General features: G+C 53.3%; 1 protein-coding gene across 1 annotated transcript in view; it reads left to right on the top strand.

Annotated features, from left to right (window-relative positions):
• The window catches only part of HCN4 (hyperpolarization activated cyclic nucleotide gated potassium channel 4), a 93728-nt gene that overhangs the window by 52934 nt on the left and 22178 nt on the right, over positions 1-18616 (top strand). The window contains exons 3-4 of the mRNA XM_033070729.2: positions 6014-6175; positions 13814-14032. Of these exons, the coding sequence (XP_032926620.1) occupies positions 6014-6175; positions 13814-14032 (381 nt within the window). The remainder of the gene's footprint in view (positions 1-6013; positions 6176-13813; positions 14033-18616) is intronic.

Below are 18616 nucleotides of genomic sequence, written 5' to 3'. Positions count from 1 at the left end.
ATCAGCAAACCTACAGTTTGTTTGTAAAGGCAAATATCCTTTCCCATTCATCAATCAGTGCAATCCTTCCCATTGTTTCTTTTCTCTCTCAGTGCTGATTTTATCTACCAGCAGCCCCTCAGCTTGTTTGTAAAGACAAACCCAACATTCCTCTCAAGATGTAGCTGTGCTGCACAGCCCATCCCGGCTCCAGCCCATCTGCTGCCTGCTGCTCCGAGCCCTGGCCCCACAATCTGCACCGCAGCTCCCTCCTCCTGCCAGGCACGCTGTGCTCAGCACAGCCCCGAGCTGCCTGGCCCAGCACTGCTCCTTCCCAAGGTGTCAGTAAACCCAACTGTGTTCCTTTACACGATTCTTCCTCTTCCCCAGCTCAGCCTGTTTGCAGCAACAGTTGCCTTGGAAATTTGGAGTGTCTATCTTTGTATAATTTAGTGGCTAGAATAGCATTTTGTCCACTCTTCCAAAATAAAAAATGTGTAAAAATCTGTCCATTCTTCCTAAAGACCAGAACCTGAGGAGTTGTTCAGGACAAGAAACCTCTTGGAGTCAAATTAGATTATATTTTGACACAGTTTAAGCGTGACATCACTGGGAGAATAAATAGGAAGCTGGGGAAGGTGAGGTAGGAGGAAGGAGTGGGGGAAGATGCATTTCCCACAGCAGCATCAGGAGAGGGAAAAGAGCAGCTGAGAAGTTGATTTCCCTTGCTGAAACAGCATGTGTGCCAGCAGGATGGGCTCACTCCACAGGTGGAATTCCTGGGGGAGCTGCCCTTTCCCTGCCAGCCCTGATTGCTGTGCATGCTCAGGGTGGCTCAAGGATTTTCTGTGTGCCCTGGCTGTGCTCAGGGCTGGCTCTGTGTCCCTGGGTGTGCTCAGGGTGCTCTGTGTGCCCTGGGTGTGCTCAGGGCTGTTCTGTGTGCCCTGGCTGTGCTCAGGGTGCTCTGTGTGCCCTGGGTGTGCTCAGGGCTGGCTCTGTGTCCCTGGGTGTGCTCAGGGTGTTCTGTGTGCCTGGGTGTGCTCAGGGCTGTTCTGTGTGCCTGGGTGTGCTCAGGGTGCTCTGTGTCCCTGGGTGTGCTCAGGGCTGGCTCTGTGTGCCTGGGTGTGCTCAGGGTGCTCTGTGTGCCTGGGTGTGCTCAGGGCTGGCTCTGTGTGCCCTGGGTGTGCTCAGGGTGCTCTGTGTGCCTGGGTGTGCTCAGGGCTGGCTCTGTGTGCCCTGGCTGTGCTCAGGGTGCTCTGTGTGCCCTGGCTTGCTCAGGGCTGTTCTGTATGCCCTGGGTGTGCTCAGGGCTGGCTCTGTGTGCCCTGGCTGTGCTCAGGGTGCTCTGTGTGCCCTGGCTGTGCTCAGGGCTGGCTCTGTGTGCCCTGGGTGTGCTCAGGGTGCTCTGTGTGCCTGGGTGTGCTCCGGGCTGGCTCTGTGTGCCCTGGGTGTGCTATGGGCTGGCTCTGTGTGCCCTGGCTGTGTTCAGGGCTGGCTCTGTGTGCCCTGGCTGTGCTCAGGGTGCTCTGTGTGCCCTGGCTGTGCTCAGGGCTGGCTCTGTGTGCCCTGGCTTGCTCAGGGTGCTCTGTGTGTCCTGACCATGTTCAGGGCTCCTGTACCTCAGTGCTCTGTGTGTGCCCAGGCAGATTTGTCCTCTTGGGGAAGCCCACTGTACCAGTTCTGTGTTCTTTGTCTCTCCCTCGCTGCAGCCTCTCAGGGTCTGCACATCAGGGCTCCCAAATCCTTCCTTTATGTGTGTTTAGTCATTCAGGGCTCACCCTGGGTGTGGAGAAGGTGACATTTGCCATGAGAACTGGCACTTTTTCCCAAATCACCCAAAGCACTGTTTTTTCAGTGAGCTGCCTTCAGTTTGCACATTGGCTGGAATGAGCTTGTTGTCCAGGCTGGTCTCAAGACTAAACAGGATGAGTGGGTTTGGGTGATCCAGAGCCACAGCAGCTGCTGCTGCAGGGCCTCAGCACAGCCACCCTCAGTAATCTGGCTAAACTGGATTTCAGCTCAGAAAAGCTCTTTGCAGCAGCCACCTATCCCCAGTCTATCGGGAGATTAACACTGAGGTTTGAAAAGGCAACTAATGCCTCTGTGAGGAAAACGGATCTTTACCTCTCTTATCTTCAAAAGCCAAGGAGAGAAAGGCAGACTGAAAGACATGTCAACTTTCTTCCCCACAGCCCACAAATACTCTTCTTAAATGTAAGTAAACACGTTTTTCCTCACACAGAACAACCTTAACTCTGACCCTGGAGCACTCACAACAGCATATGAGACTATTTTGATTCTCTTTTGAGATTTGTATTTCCTTCTCAAGTCTGTGGGTTTTTTAAGCCATAAATGAAGAGTAAGTTCTTTGCTTTCTATTAAGCTGGAGCAGTGTCACAGCTCCTTGATTATCCCCAGGGGATTTATCACAGTTGTATATTAACCATGCTGTGGGCACAGACACCAGCACTGGCTCGGGACCAGCCAGGATGTGGAGTTACAGAATTCCTGCCATGTTGGCAGTGCAGTAGTGAAGGGCAACAAGCAGTTTCAGTGCTTTCCTGTGGAGCAGAATCTGTTCAGGAGCACCATGGATAGCAGTGAGTCCTGCCAGAGTCAGCACTCAGATGCTGTTAGCTTGCCCTGCCTCAGCCAGGATCATTGGGCTGCCCCTACAGCAGGGCCCCCAAAGCCCCTTGGTTCCAGACACAGCACCTCCAGAGTGTGAAAAACCAGCCCAGATGTGCAGTCAGATCCCAGCCCAGGTGTGCCAGCACAGCCAGGGACAGGGGCTGTGCCGAGGGCTGTGCCCAGCAGGATGTGCCTGGAGCAGCTGCTGCCCTGCCCAGCTCTGCCCCAGGATGTCCCTATGGACAGGGCAGCCCCAGGGCACCAGCCTGCCAGAGCAGAGGGATTGTGGTGGCCCCAGCTGGAGCAGAGGGATGGTGGTGGCTGTCCTGGAGCAGAGGGATTGTGGTGGCCCCAGCTGGAGCAGAGGGATGGTGGTGGCTGTCCTGGAGCAGAGGGATGGTGGTGGCTGTCCTGGAGCAGAGGGATGGTGGTGGTCAGTCTGGAGCAGAGGGATGGTGGTGGTCAGTCTGGAGCAGAGGGATGGTGGTGGCTGTCCTGGAGCAGAGGGATGGTGGTGGCCGTGGTTTGGACAGTGCCTGAGCCTTGTACCAGCACAGACCAGCACACCTAATTAAACACACAGCCTTGATTGGAGCCACTGCCAGAGCCAGGCCCCACTTGTCCAAGGTGCCCTTGATTCCCTGCAGCTCAGGTGCTGGGGTTGGAGGAATGTTGCTGCAGTCCAGGATGGAGGAGGGCTGCACAGTTATTGGGGCTGACAGGATTTCAGATTTCTTCTGATAGGATCCCGATAGCATGTTCTGTATAAGTGGAGTTTCCAAGATGGAGCTCTTACATAACCAGAAATGACTTTTTGAGGGAAGTTTTGGTCCTCCCACTTTCCCAAACTGTCCTTTCCACAAGAATTGCAAGGTGTCCTTTGGCTGGAAGGACAGTACTGATTTTGTAGCAAGGATGCTGAAAGCAGAGTTTGTTTTGGTCTGTCAGAAAACAGACAAGAAAAGATTTTTTTTAATCCAAGAAAATCCTTTAAATGTGAATCCATGCTCAGCTCTTCTCCTGGCTACCTTTTTCCCAGTGCAAGCAGCAGGAAGACAGGAAGCAGAGGCAGTGCTGGGGTGGAATGAGCTGTGATGCTCTGGGACCCAGCCTGGGTTATGTTACAACAGGACACAAAGTCCCGAGTGCTCCTGATGGAAACCAGAGAAGTTGCAGTTACCACTCACGTTCCTGTGCTCGTGATGGACCAGCTCTTCTGGAATGTTCCTGGTCTTCCTCTCCCTGGTGAGCCAAGGAAGTGCTGGAGGGCACTGCAGCTGATCCAATACTGGATCAGAATTCCCTCTTTGCAGGAGGAGCTTCTCAGTGGAAAGTGTTTGTTCCCAGCCCTGCACAGTTATTCCTGTGTGCTGCACCAGGAGTGCTTCCTGGTTTTCTCTTGCTTGGGAATGCAAATGTATTCCAAGGACTGGGTAGGAGCTGGGAACTCCTGCGACATTTGGAACTGGAGTTGTCTCAGCTGCAGCTCAGACATTTGCAGTCCATAATCACAATTACTCCTGGGAATCCTTGAGCCGTGGTGCAGCTCCTTCTCAGGTGCCACAGCCCAGGTGTGTCACCCTCAGGGGTCTGTTCCCATCCAGTGGCTCTGGTGTTACAGTCCAGGTCCCAAGGTGCAGAGCAGGAGCTGAATCCACCCCCTCCCTCTGTCTCTCTGCCCTACCCTGACTTGGACAGATCCCAACCTCCTCTCAGTAGCTCCATATCCATCACCTGGTCCCTGATCCATACCTATCCATACCCTCGGGCTCTTTGCTGTCTGCTTTTCATCTATCAAAGGCAGGAAGGCACCTCCTTAATCTGACAGGGCTTCTCCCTGCCCCTGGCTGGAGCTCCCTGGTTTACAGCAGGGCTGGAGCTCTTTGAAAAACACCCGGAGGTGTGAGAGGAAAAGTCATTAGCACAGAAAAACCCTGGTGGCTCGAAAGATCCTTCTGCAAACTGCTGCTCCAGCTTCATTAAAAGCACAGCCCCAGGCTCTCATTCCAACAGGATGGATTCGCTCTGGGTTATCTAAATGAGAATGATCATTTCTGCAGGAGGAGGAAAAAAGAGGAAACCAGGAGGAATTATTCTGTATGAATTATGTGCTCAGCTTTCATACTGACCTATTGAGTCAGCAGTGAGAGCTGGATTTCCTAGAACAGCCTTTCATGCTGGATTTTGGAGATATTCTTCTTTTCAGCCCTGAAAGATCACTCGAATGGCCTTTCTCACACTAGCAGTGTGGGCACCAGCCTGGATGCAGGGAAATAATGGAGTTAGCAGCAGTTATCCAAATCATTCATCCTTCTGGATTCCAGCATTCTTTATGCTCTCTCCTGGCAAGGGTTGGGCACATGGGCATTGCTGTGGGCATTGCTGTGGGCAATGCTGTGTGACCCTGAGGTGGGGATGGCTGGTGTGGAAACAGCCATTCCAGCTGGACAGCCAGCTCTGACAGCAGCAATTCCAGCTGGAAAAATGTGATGCCTTTGCCTGGTAACAAAAGCTGCTTTAGCAGTTGAGCTGCCTTCCTGTGGGGTGAGAGGCCAGTCTGTGGTGTGGGCAGAGGTGGTAGGCACACAGCCATGGTGGTGGGAGGAGCAGGATTATCCCTGCTGGAGCAGCCAGGAGGTGGATGGATTGGGTCACACATCACACAGCCTGTCCCCTGTGTCACAAACCTCCCTGACACTCATGTCCCTTGGAAGGTGATGCCCAACTGAGGCACTTGAACTGCCCTGGATCAGGGGCTGTGTCACTTCTAGGCTGTAAGAAAGTTGTGTTTGCAGCTTTATTTTCCATGTGAAGAACTGACAGAGGAGGAGAACCAGCCCTCTCTGCCATGGTTCTCTTTTCCTTGCCCACCTGAGCAGGGGTGTAGCAGCAGAATACAAGGAACACAAGGAAAGAGATGAATCAGATCCTCTTCCAGAAGCCTCTGCTGAGTTGGAGGCCGTTCCTTGCTGCATTTGATGCATGCAGAGACTGCAGCTGACATCCAGTACAAAGGCACTGCCACCACGGGTCACTGTGGAACACGTAGGAACAGGAATCAAAGAAGGGCATTGCAGCTAAAAGATGGAATGATAAGAGTAGATTCCTGAGGAGTGGCTGATGGTCCAAAAATATTTACAAACAGCTTATTTTATAGATGGAGTTACAGAGACTTTAATTGTAAATTAGAAGGCAAAGTCGCCGGGCAAGAGGGGTGACTGATGATGTTGATGATTTTGTATTTTGTTTTTTAAGCTGTTTTTCAGCTGGTTCTGCTTGCACACTGCACCTGACATGAGCTGGTGCAGCTCCTCTGTCCCTTCAGCAAGGTTCTGCACTGTGTGTAATTGCACTGGGGGTTGTTTGGGGGAGCTGCCATCTAACCTGCTCTGTGTGCCCGCAGATCTTCCACATGACCTACGACCTGGCCAGCGCCGTGGTGAGGATCGTCAACCTCATCGGGATGATGCTGCTGCTGTGCCACTGGGATGGCTGCCTGCAGTTCCTGGTGCCCATGCTCCAGGACTTCCCCGACGACTGCTGGGTGTCCCTCAACCGCATGGTGGTGAGTGCCGAGCAGAACACCTGCACCTGCTTCTGTTTCCTCCTTTCTTCCCTGTGTTATCTTTTCCCCCTGTTTGCACTCTTCCCACTGCCTCCTTCCAAAGAGTGAGGCCGATGAGCAGAGCTCTCACCAGCTGTTGTATTTTTCATCCCCTTGATGAGCTCATAATAAAGAATTATAAACAACCAGCTCAGAGATGTGGGCGGAGTCTCTCCTCTGGAGCATCCCAGGTGCCGTGTTCCCCCTGCCACCTCTCAGCCCTAAACCCAGCCCCTGGGAGACAGCTCTGCAGCACCCACAGGCATACCCCAGCTTCCCCTTCCTTACATCCCCCTGTGCTGCTCAGGGCCCAGAGGATGCTCAGCTCCTCGTGCCAGGGAGCTCAGAGGTGCAGGTGGCCTCATCCCCCAGCGTCCCGATTCTCCTTACATCCCCCGGGCGGTGCCACTGCTTTCAGAGCTGTGGGCACCGAGGCAAGTCCTGCAGGGACACAGTCCCGGGGTTTGGAGGCAGGTCCTGCAGGGACACAGTCCCGGGGTTTAGAGGCAGATCCTGCAGGGACACAGATCCAGGGTTTGGAGGCAGGTCCTGCAGGGACAGAGTGCCGGGGTTTGGACGCAGGTCCTGCAGGGACACAGTCCCGGGACAAGGAGGCAGATCCTGCAGGGACACAGTCCCAGGACAGGGAGGCAGGTCCTGCAGGGACACAGGGTTTAGAGGCAGGTCCTGCAAGGACACAGTCCCGGGGCTCGGAGCAGGACCGGCCCCGGCACAGCCGCAGAAGGCAGGAGCCAGGCTCCCTCTCCTGGCACCGAGCAGCAAGGAGCAGGCATGGAAACTGCTGCCCGCTGAAATCTGAGTATATGGAGTCCCAGAGACAGGGCTGGGGCTGATCCATATATCCCATTGCTGGTCCCTTTGCCCCATGCCCCCTGTGACCACCCACCCGCCCCGGGGTGAGCCACGGTCACGGGATGAGGAGCCAGACTGCCCAGTGCCATCCTAAGCTGTGCCCTGCTGTTCTGGGAGGGAGTTTGACACCATATGGTAAAGGCAGAGAGAATTCATGGTACCTTTCAACCATCTTGCTGAGAATTCAGGAGCTTTTATTCAAAGGGACAATGTCCAGTTGATTAAGCAGCAAAAACTGACAAAGCTTAAAAAATTGCCTCTTTTTGCAGTTCTTAACCTCCAGATTCCCCCAGCCAATTTCTTCTTGAATAAAGGAAACAATCAGGCACTGGGGCAGAACAGAACAAATGTAGAATGTATTAAAGATGTGCCAGCCTGCCCTGCCTCCCACCTGCAGGGCTCTGGGCACAGGCTGCCCGTGCCTGTGCTGCTGCAAGGTGCCAGACTTCCAGTTCTGGAGCCTGGAACCCTCTGCTTATCTTCAGCAGAGCAACAACCCATGCCTGGGCTTCCCTGTGCTGCATTTTTATTATTTTTGTGGCAGGAGCAGTCAGAGATTGGGGCCCCATTGTGCTGCTCAGCTCCTGGTGCCAGGGAGCTCAGAGGTGCAGGTGGCCTCTCCCCATCCCGGGGGTGCCTTGGCCATGGTGCCCTTGCAGCATGGCTTCAGAGCAGCACATTTGGACCACGATTCCCTCACCCCAACATGTGGCTGCTGATGGCAGCAGCAGCTCCTGGCTCTCCCCATCCATCCCTCAGGAAGAGGTTGAAGCTGCTGGGGTTGAAGCTGCCAGTGGGAAGGTTCTGCAAAAGTGGGAGGACATGGGACAGAGGAAGAAAAGATTTAGCCAAGGCAAATCTTAGCAGCAAGGCTGGGGAGAGAGGGCAGGATGCATTCCAGAGGCAGGAAGGCTCAGCAGGCTCCAGGAGGGCAGGGGTGGGAGCTCCCATCCAGAGCAGAGCTTTCCTCATGCTGCAGCCTTGTCTTCCCAGCCTTGAGAGCCTCTGAAGCTGGGAATTAAACTTGCCTTGGAGGATTTTTTTCCTGCTTCTTCCCTGCAGCTAAATCACCTTTTTTTTTTTTTTAAACCCCCATTATCTCTGAAAATGGAGTCCTAGGATGGTGGGATGAAGACCTGGAGAGAGATGTCCCACCTATAGTTCAGGGGGTTTCCACTCCAGAAGCTGTACAGGAATATGCTAGCCCCAAAATAGCCTGGGGATAGAATATTTAACAAAAGTGCAGTAGTTCTTGGGGAACTAGATAGGTTTTTTTCTCTCAATAATGTCCTTTAATCTGAGAAGATTTCCAGGTGTGTCACTGGGACCAGTGGTGGATGTGGATGGCAGTATCAGTGAAACAATTTACATCTGGTCTGGAGGGGAGAATTGAGAGAGGCCAAAGAGTGAGGAGATAGGAAAATGGAGCTCTGGGCTCTTCTCAGGCTTTGGTGCCAGGATGTGGATGGAAGGTTCCAGCATGGCTCTGTGTGATGCACATGGCTAGGAGGGGAGAGGCCAGGGAGCCAGGATTTTGGAACATTCTGTACCTGCCTGGTCAGAGCTCTGAGGAGATAAATAAATATCCTTGGTGCATGGCTGCCCTGATCACACACTGCAGCCAGAAATGTGGGAAAAAGGGAATCTTCTGGAGCTGCTGCAGCCATAGGGAGCTGGAAGTGAGGTCCAGACGCTTTGGAGGCTTTGTTTGTGAGTGTGCTGGTTCTGCTCTTCCTCTGCTCTGGGGTTTCCCACCACTTAGCACTCCATAAAACCAGCCCTGATTGCCATGCTTGCAGGGAAGGAAGATTCATCACCTCCCATCTGCTTCCTAAAGGTTTGATCCTCATCCAGGGGATTTGTGAAGGGCCTGGTGTTGCCAAAATCAATCTCAAGGCCTCGATAAATCCCTGAGTCTGGTTCATCTCGGTGTTTTCCACATGCCTCATGTTCCATCTCCAGCAGCCGTGGAAGCAGTGGGTATCTGGCTGCCTCCTGAAACGGCAGGGCAGGATGTTTGCAGTTTTAATTGCTGAGCCCCAATCCCAGGGGCTTCAGCATTAGCTTTCCTGCAGTGCACTTTTATTAAAAACTGGAAACACTGGTAGTCAGCTGCAGAGTGTGTGCTGCTCCCCCAGAGCCTCTCCCAGGGATCCCAGCTCTGCTGAGCCCTGGAAGCACTGGGAACACGTGGCCTCCTCCCCTGGGTGCTGTGCTGAACCCATGAACCTGCAGGGAGGGCAGAGATCCCCAGGCCAGTGCAGCTACAGCAAACTCTGATCAGCCTCCCCTCCAGCAGAACAAGGGGAGCACATTCCCGTGGAGCTCTGCCCTCCCTGCTCACAGCACCTCGCTGAGGGCTGCTGATGAAAAGGGAATGGCTGCAGTGTGTGGAAGAGAGCAATCCTGCATGGATCTGCTGTGATTCCCAGCTCCCCCTGAGCCTCTGGGCTGGCACATCCCTCCTGCCCTCCCTCAGCAGGTACAGGAATCTGTGGGAGATTCCATGTTCTGTGAAGTCTGTCAGGAGCAGGGCTGCTCCAGTGGGGTGGGAACCTGGAGCTGACAGTGACAGGCACAGGGAGTGCCCTCCCCAGCTGGGGCCAAAACCATAACTGGGAATACTGGCCTTTGCAGGGAAGGCAGGATGACAGGCACCTCTGGGGGCTGTCCAGGGAGGCCAGCTGGGAGCAGCATGAGATGGGCACAGCAGCAGGGCTGGAAAAAAGGCAAAAGCACTGCATGCACAGGGCTGGGTACAGGTACTGTGAGCACAGGCAAGGTGGGGGTGCCCAGGTCTGCAACTCCAGGAGCACAGGGTGTTTCAGAGGGCTCCCAGGAAAGGCTGCCTGGGGCAACTGGGACAGGGACACTCAGAGCCCTGAGAAGATCCCTGCTGTCAGGTGAGGGCCATGTTTCCAGCTTCCCTTGGAAACAAGCCCAGAACAGACAAGTTCTGTCTGAGGTGAAGTTTGACCTGTCATTTCCATGTGTTCCTCTGCTATTCCCATCCTTTAAACTGGATCTGGAGGTGTGTTTTCCCAGCCCAGCAGTTCCAGGGGTGGGCAGGGATGGTCAGAGACAGCTCCTGAGTTCACTAAATCAGGATTAAGCCAGGTGTAAGCCAGGACTACACCCTTATCCCAAGAACTTTAGTACTTCTCTGTGTCTTTACTCATCTCCCTCCTTGTCTCCAGTGAGGATTCAACCAGACACACTTCCATGTACATCAGAACCAAAATACCCTGTCAGACACCGCAGTTTGCCTTCAGGTGCTTCTGTAAGGTACTACAGAACCCAGCAGTGCCTTTGAAGTGTTCCAGGGAAGTGTGTCCAAATATTCAAAGGTGGATCTGAGCAGGCCAGACTCTAATGCCAGAGAAGCCCTTCCAGCACTGCCAGTGTGGATGTTAAAAACAAACCAGTCTGAGAAACTGCTTCAAAGTCTTTTCACTCCTTTTTGCAAAGTCTCTTCGTGCCTCTGAGATAACCCCCTCTTGACTGTGAACAGGCACAGATCTGTAGCTCCGCTTTTGCTTGCTTTGGGATTTGCTTAATGAGGAGTCATTTTCCCTCTGCAGTTTAAGGCCTCATTTCCCTCCTCTAATGGGCCATTTTAGCCACTCCAGTATCTGTGGAGTGGTGCAGCCCTGCTTCCCTGGGGACTGGTGTACTTGGGTATTAGATAGGGTATGGCTCTTACAGGAATGAGCTGTGGCAGTGTGAGGCACCTGGTGCTGATAAACCCGTGTCCACACTGCATTTGGAACCTCTTCTAGTCTGGCCTGAAGTACTGTGGGCTTGACCTGTCTGTTCATCCTGTGGAAAACAAAACACCTGAAAACTAAAGGGGTACTGAGACCTGTAAGTGAAGAATCATCACAGAGCATCCAGTGCTCTCCACACTTGGTATCCTAAAGGTAATTGCTCTGAAAGGCTTCCCCTTCACAGAAGTGCCTCTCTCTGAGCAGTCCTTGACGTGCTCTCCCAGCAGAGCTGGGTGCTCAGGGTTTGTTTGGAAAGCTCTGTGTTTTCCTGCAGCTCTCGCCCCTCAGCTGTCTCCTCGTCTGGCACCCGCAGCCTGTCCTCACAGGAGCCCTGCTGCTGCTGGGAATTGGGCTGGGACTCGGAGCTGTGCAATTCCCAGGGAGCCAGCAGTGTTTGTGCAGGCTGCAGGAGCTCAGCATATTGGATGTTACAGTTTTGGATGACTAATTCCTACAAAACACTGGCAAGCTTCTTTGTAAACAGCACTCCTGAGCAGCAAGTTGCTGGAAGAATGGCTTTTAAACCTCGAGCCTGCCTGGTACCCAGATGTTCACAGCCACTAAAGAGCCTGGCAGCCAGTTTTCCAGCTCAGCTGTTACTGCTCTGTCTGCCCAGATTCCCTTTGGAATTTCAGCTCAGCTTCCTTTGTCCCTGCTCTCAGGTCTGTGGTGGAGATGTGCTGCCCTGTTAAACCACTGCCAGACTGCATTCAGAGGTCAGCAGCATTCCTGCAACCCCAGTGAGGAATGAGGAAGGAATTAATTCAGCAAGGGATGGGACAGGACAGCTGCACTGCTCCCTGTGCCCCAGTACTGCTGGGAATGTGCTGCCCACCTTTGCAGGGATGCAGCGTTTTTAGCAAAGTGTGGCCAAGTGTGACAGCTCCCTTCTGCAGTCTCAGGATGAGGGACAATAGATGGGCTAAAGCCAGGGAAGTCACAGCAGCTGCCATGCCCTGAGTGCAGGGCCATGACTTCAGACTGCCAGGACTGCAGGGCTGAGGGAAGGGGGCTCCTGGAAGTGCAGGATGCCTGTGGGAGCTGTGTGACAGGAGCAGAAGTGGGTCTGAAAAATGCCACAAAACCTGGGGATGGAAAATGTACCCACCACTTGTTTGGCCAGGCCTCAGAACCACAGCTCAGGTCTGGAGGCAAAGGAGCAGGAGGGGTCACTCCTTTGGCCTCACACCTCTGGCAGCTCCCGTGCCTGAACCCTTTCTGTGCCCTGGCCAGGGGACAAGGCCCCTGTCCTGCCCTGTCCTCTGCTCCTTTGGGCTGTGTCTCCTCACACATGAGCCAAGGGCACAACCAGCAGCAGTCACCAATGGCCACTCTGTCTCCTGCCCCTCTCTCTTGGCTCCAGGGTGGTTTTTCCCAGGTTCCTGCTCTGTTGGCAGGCTGGCACTGGCAGGGAGCAGGAGCAGACTCTCCTGGGCTGTGGCTGTGCCACTGCTCCCATGGAGGCTCTGCTGTCACTTGTGTGGCTTTGCCCTTCTCGTTGCAGTGGGACTCAGGCCTGTGTTTCATAATGAAACTGAATCTGGCCAGGTAATGCTATCAGCTGGCTTTGTCCATGTGCTTATCTCCTAACCAAGCAGCAGCCCTTGGCAAAGGTTCCAGCCCTGTGCCACAGCTTTGTCACTGTTTGCTCCCTGTAAGATCAGTGAAAAGTTTCCATGGGCATCAGTGGCACTGAGAGCTTGCAGAGAGGTCATCAGCCACCCACCTGGCTGTGCTGAGATACCTCCAGGAGGTGCCCAGTGAACTCCAGAGCTCCCAGCACTGCTGGCCACTAGTGCTCTGGATGGAGGTCACAGGAGAATTTGTTTATTGAGAAGCCTCCAGCAGGATTGTGCAGTGACCTTCCAAGGTGCCATATGTGTCTGCAGAGTGCCATCCATAACCTTGGCCCCTTCCCAGGAGCAGGGAGCAGCTGAGGAATGCCCAGTGCTGCTGACTGTCACTCAGCAGAGGCATTTTCACATCCTTGTGAGAGCCATGTGTGATGGCAGAGCAGTAACTTGTCAAGGTTTCACAGCAAGAACTTGCTGGCAGATAATACCCACAGGATGGCAAATGCACCTCGAGCTGTTCCATGAGCTCAGGCTATTCAGAACCACCAGGAAACTTGTGCCAGTTTTTCTCCCTGTGCCATGATGTCACTGCTGAGGTGCTGCCTGCCTGAGCTGCAGTGGAGAGCACAAGGTGTCTCAGCACACCTCTCCTGGCAGGATGTTGCTGCTCTCAAATGAGACCATTTGTAATTCCTCAGCTCTCTGAAAAAGCCCAATTTTGCACTGAGAACTTGCTGTCCAGACATTATCAACTTCATTTTCTGCCCTTCTCATCTCTCCTGGTAATGACCAGAGACCCTGACCATTTCCTAAATTGCTGGGCAGTGATTTTCCCCACTCTCAGATCGCACTGCTGGCAGCCTTGCTCAGGCTTTCTGTTACAGTTCTCAGTTGAAGTCCATTTCCCAGAGGAGGAAATTATTTGCTTTAGTTCCCTCTCCCACACGTGGGGCTTTGTGAAAACCTCCCAGTGCATCATTTTGGTTTATCCCAGGTTACCAGCGGGGCAGACTGGCTGCCTTCCCTGCTGCAAAAAGAACATGGAGTCTCTAAAAACAAGGGCCAAAATGGTGATCTCAGATCATGGAATCTGGGCTTATTTTTCCAAATGGAGTGAGCTGGACTTGGGGGGTGGTGAGGGCTCTGAAGGCATTGAGGTGTAGGGGCTCTGTGAGGGATACAGGAGTTATGGGGGCTCTGAGGGGTTTAGGGGTTGAGACTCCATAGCCCTCCAAACCACCAAAGAATTAAATTTCTTGTGTAACATCTCGAGGTGCCTCCAAAAGGGATTTTGGGGTGCAGTGCCAGGGGTGTTTTCCTGCCCCATATCCCTGTCTGGAATGCCACGTGCCCATGCTGAAGCTGTGTCCTGTGTGTCCCTGCAGAACGACTCGTGGGGGAAGCAGTACTCGTACGCTCTGTTCAAGGCCATGAGCCACATGCTGTGCATCGGCTACGGGCAGCAGGCGCCGGTGGGGATGTCAGACGTGTGGCTCACCATGCTCAGCATGATCGTGGGGGCCACCTGCTACGCCATGTTCATCGGCCACGCCACCGCCCTCATCCAGTCCCTGGACTCCTCGCGCCGCCAGTACCAGGAGAAGGTAAGGACAGCCCTGCTGGGGCTGGGGCGCTCTCTGTGCTGTCTGCAGGGAGCCTGGGGTGCTCTCTGTGCTCTCCAGAGATTTCCATGCTGTGTGGAGGAAGGCTGGGGTGGTCTCTGTGTGTCCTAGTTTGGAGGACAGGTGTCTGCTGAGAAAGGCAGGAGCTTCTCTTTGAAATGGAGAATGTAAACCCCCTCCCTCCAAATTATTATAATTTTGAAATCAAGGGGCTTTCAGGCAAAGATATGGGAATTAGGAATAACAGTTCTTTACTAGGGAAATTAAAATAGAAATACAGCACTACAAAGAAACAAACTCCAAACCCTGACAAAGTCAGAGTACAACCTGACACCCCATCAGGCAGGGTGTTGGCAGCAGTCCCATTCCATGGTGGCTGCATCCTCCTGCAGTGACAGATGTGGCTCAGTTGGAGCAGTGCTCCTGTACAAGGTGCAGTTTCCCTCTGGAGCTCCAGTGGTGATGTGGAGAAATCCGGTTTTCCTCTGGAGTCCAGTGGAGAAAGGGGCTCCCTTAGTGTCCCAAAACCTCTGTTTTTATCTTGGTAAGAAATGTTGGGCTCTTCCCCCTGGCTGGAGCAACTTCCAATGGGATGCAAGTAATTTTATCAGTCCCACAGTGGGACTCAATGGCCATGAGCAGAAAATGACTGGCTGGAGGAAGGATGGGTTGTGAAAAGATAAAGAACAATGCCCTGCCTGGTTTCAATGGATGGCCCATTAGCAGAATATCTCCATGGGAGATAAGGATCACTGCCCCCACCCTCAACAGATGGTGATAGAATAGATACCTTTTATCACACCCTGTATTGTAACCCCAGACACTGTGCTGTCCAGAGGGAGCCTGGGGTGGTCTCTGTGCTCTCCAGAGATTTCCATGCTGTGTGGAGGGAGCCAGGACTGTCAGTGTGCAAGGCCATGGGTGCTGTTCCTTGGCCATTCATCCCCATGCATCCACTCCAACACCCCTCAGGAAGAAACAGCAGCAGGATAAGTTAACAGCAGGGCAAGGAGATGATTGTTGTTGTCTCTGCCTGTCTTTGTACAGCAATGTTACTAATGTCACCGGTACCTAAAACTGTAAGTCACTTCTTCCTTTCCTACATCTTGTTTCAAACCCCAAGTGAATGTTCCAGAATGTGCAGCTTTTGTTTAGCAAGTGCTCTCTTTAAAAGTATTCAGATTATTCCCTCCAGTGCTCCTGAGTGAAGCTGCAGAACAACCCCCAAAGCCTAGATCAAGGCTTGGGAGCTCAGAGCAGGTTCCCCAGGTAGCTGTGGAATTAATGGCACCGTTGTTGGATTGCAGAATGGAGGGCACAGACAGAAATGTCACATCTGATCAGGTTGCCACTGAATTTGTGAGCTGGGCAAGGCACCCAAAAAAAGCACCTGCCCTCAGTTGGTGGGGCTGGGGAGGTTTTATGGCCAGGGTCTTATGGGTACATTTGATCTGGAGATTCAGAAGAGGAATTGTTCCTATTCTGACCCTGCCAGGTGTAGTTTAGGTGAGAAGGGAGCTGTGATTCAGGTGGGGAAACTGTAACCAGCAGGCACTGATCAGGTGAATTTTAAGTTCAGGGAGGAAGTGGGATGACCTTGGAACAGGTTTGAGATACAGGGATTACAATGGGAGGAGAGCAGGGCAGAGAGGGAGAGCAAAGAAGACCAGAGGCTGACTCATGCTTGGAGCATAGGGAAGATCCCAAACCACAGCTAGAGCTAAAGGAGGGGGAATGCCCAGGAGAAGAGCGTGGAGGCCTGGGATGCATGCAGAGTTTTAGCTCTGTGTTACAGCTGAGCTGGGCTGATTCTGACGGAGAGCAGGGCACGCCAAAGAGAAGGACACTGCAGCACTGGGAATGCAGGCTGATCAAATCTCGGCATGCAAATGTGTTTGAAGTAGCATAGGAGCCAGGAGTGATCTGCAAACCCAACCACCTGGCCAGCCTGGCGCAGCCAAGACTGCACCTGCAGCACTGGGCACCCGCGCTCTGGCTTGAGCCTGCGCTCACACAAGGGCATGGCTTGACCCTGGCAGATGCATTCCCTTCAGTGCTCAGGGAAATCAGTGCCCAGGGAGCCAGCAGGGACTGAGAGGGGGTGGCAGGCACAGTGGGAAGTGTTAAAGCCTTGTTAGAACGTGGGGATGTGAGTGAGAGGGTTAACAGACCCGGGAGAAGAGCTCTGACAGAGGCAGCAGGATTGAACCAAGCCTGTGTTTCCTATGGCAGGTTCATTTCCTGTTATCCTTGGAGGATCAAAGCCTCAGGGATTGAGCAAGTTCGTTTTCCTCTTGCAAATGGGACAAGTGATGGCCTAAAAACAAATATGTATTTACTTTCTGCATTCCTTAGCACTTGAATAGCCATGATTAAAATGAAGCTGCTGCGTGATTTGCAGCCCTGCAACTCAATTTAGTTCAGTCCTCCTGGGACAAAGTGTCTGGTGAAGCAGATTAAGAGAGAATCTCAACAAGTTTGGAGGTTGATTGGTAGAAGCCAGCAGCAATTGAGAGACCTTTGTTGAGCACCCCGAGGGCTCTGCCTGTCCCTCAGCATAGCTCAGCCCGCAGGGGCCTCAGGAGCTGGGCTGGGAGTGGCCAAGGAAAGGGACACAAACTCAAACAGGAGAGAAGGTTCTGGCTGGAACTGCCCTGGGATGCTCTGCTGTGTTGGACCCTCAGGACAAGGTTCAGGAGCAGCTTTCTGGGGAGGTTTCAGATTGTCCAGACCCACTGGTTCTTTCCTTGAACAAGCAGGGCTTTGGAAGAGAGGAATAAAAGCCAAGCTTGTCTCACTCTGCCTTGGATTCTCTGAACATGGGACATTCAATCCCTGTCCTGTCAAAATCTCCTCCCAGAGCCTCTCACTTCATGCTCTGCTGTTGTGCAAGGCAGGGAAGCTGGGTGGGATGCATGGGGAGGCAGGAACCATGGAGAATTCAGAGGGAATGCTGTGTACCAGGGCTCTGTGGCACAGAGCACTCCCAGCACGTGGAGGGGGCACAGCCATGGTGCAGAGCCAGCCCTGATCTCCCTTCCAATGGGAACAGCTCTTTGGATGGGGCTCTCTGAAGGGACTGCTTGACCTCCAGCCCCAGAGGCAAAGTGAGAAGTGATGTCTGTCCCATCAGAGTTTCCCATGGTCACAGAGAGTCAGTGGCAGGATCAGGAGCTGATCTTCTCTCTTAACCTCAGTCTGGAGTTGATTCCACAGTATCCTTGCACCCAAGACTGGCATCTGTTCCCTGCATGTGAGGCACCACCACCACAGGTCCACCCTGAGGGATTGTGACAGACACATTTCCCAAAGTGCTGTTGTGCAGTGTGGTGTTGTACCTGGGGCAGCTCTGACCAAGAACATGCCCCTTCTCACCTGGAGCTCCCTGCCACTGTGCTCAGCTGGGCATGTCCTTCTGCCTTCCCAGACCTTCACTGAGCTCATTTCTTCTCCCACATTAGTTTTCTAATGAAAAACTTTGCAGGAGTTTATTTTTGAGCCCAGTGAGTGCCAGAGCTGGTGCTGGTGGAGGGGCTCAAGGACAGGAGCAGGGGTACAAGACCCTCTGCAGCTGTGCATGGATCAGCTCAAGCCTTAACTTCATCACTGACTGCAGAATTACCCCCCAGCTTGTGCAACTGTGGCTCACATCAGAGTGAGATTCTTCCCTGCCCAGGAGAGGAATAGACTAGCCAAACATGCCAGTTATTTTCACGCTTTTTGCAGGTTCTCCTATGAATTTCTTTCCCTAATCCTGCAGCTCAGCTGGATTAGTATTTCTGTCAACTCACCACGCACACCCTCTCCTCCTCTCCAGCGCTCTGTAACCTTGAGGGCTGGGGAGGGTGATGGTGCTGCTCACTGCACCTCCTTGGAGCAGGGCAGGGATGCTCAGGGCTCACTCTCCAACCCAGCGATGCAAGGAGGCTCAGCCTACAGAGGCTCAGCCTGCAGAGGCTCAGCCTCCCAGGTACGCCCAGAGCAGGGAGTGGTGAGAGGCAGGGATTGCTACTGTCAGCACTGCAGTGCCCAGTAAAGCCCTAATCTCTCCTTCCAGAGCCTCATCTCCCCTCGGGATCTGCTCTCCACACTCCTTCCTCGTTCCTCCTTCTCCCTGAGCAGTCCATCCAGTGCCTCTTGTTCTTAAAATACCTCTTGACTCTGGGTAGGGACTTGCACTTTCCCTTGTCGTTATCCTGGAGCAGCACGTGCTGCAGCATGATTGCAGGGGGACAAGCAGGTAATGCTGAGGAGAGAATCACTCCAGAAACCCTGCAGAGCACTGACATCACCCCCCAGCTCCTCACACTCCTGCACAGCTTTGCTGCCCACAGTTTATCCCGTGCTCTGCCTATCCAAGCACTTCGTTGTGCAGCTTTAACATTTCAGCCCTTCTGTCAGCACCCTGAATTCAGCAAAGAGAAACCAGGGAAAGTGTAGTCATAGGAAAGGCTGAAATAAAACAACTGGAATGTTCTGCCCCTCTTGGGGATGTTGGACTAGTATTTGTTGGAGGGAAATCTAGACAGTGCCCTTGCCCTGCCCCCTGCTCTGAGAGCTGGGGAC

This window comes from Catharus ustulatus, chromosome 12 (genome assembly GCF_009819885.2).
Source record: "Catharus ustulatus isolate bCatUst1 chromosome 12, bCatUst1.pri.v2, whole genome shotgun sequence".
Classification (NCBI taxonomy): Eukaryota; Metazoa; Chordata; class Aves; order Passeriformes; family Turdidae; genus Catharus; species Catharus ustulatus.
The sequence above is the reverse complement of the archived record's forward strand: the minus strand, read 5'-3'. Positions and strand labels throughout refer to the sequence as shown.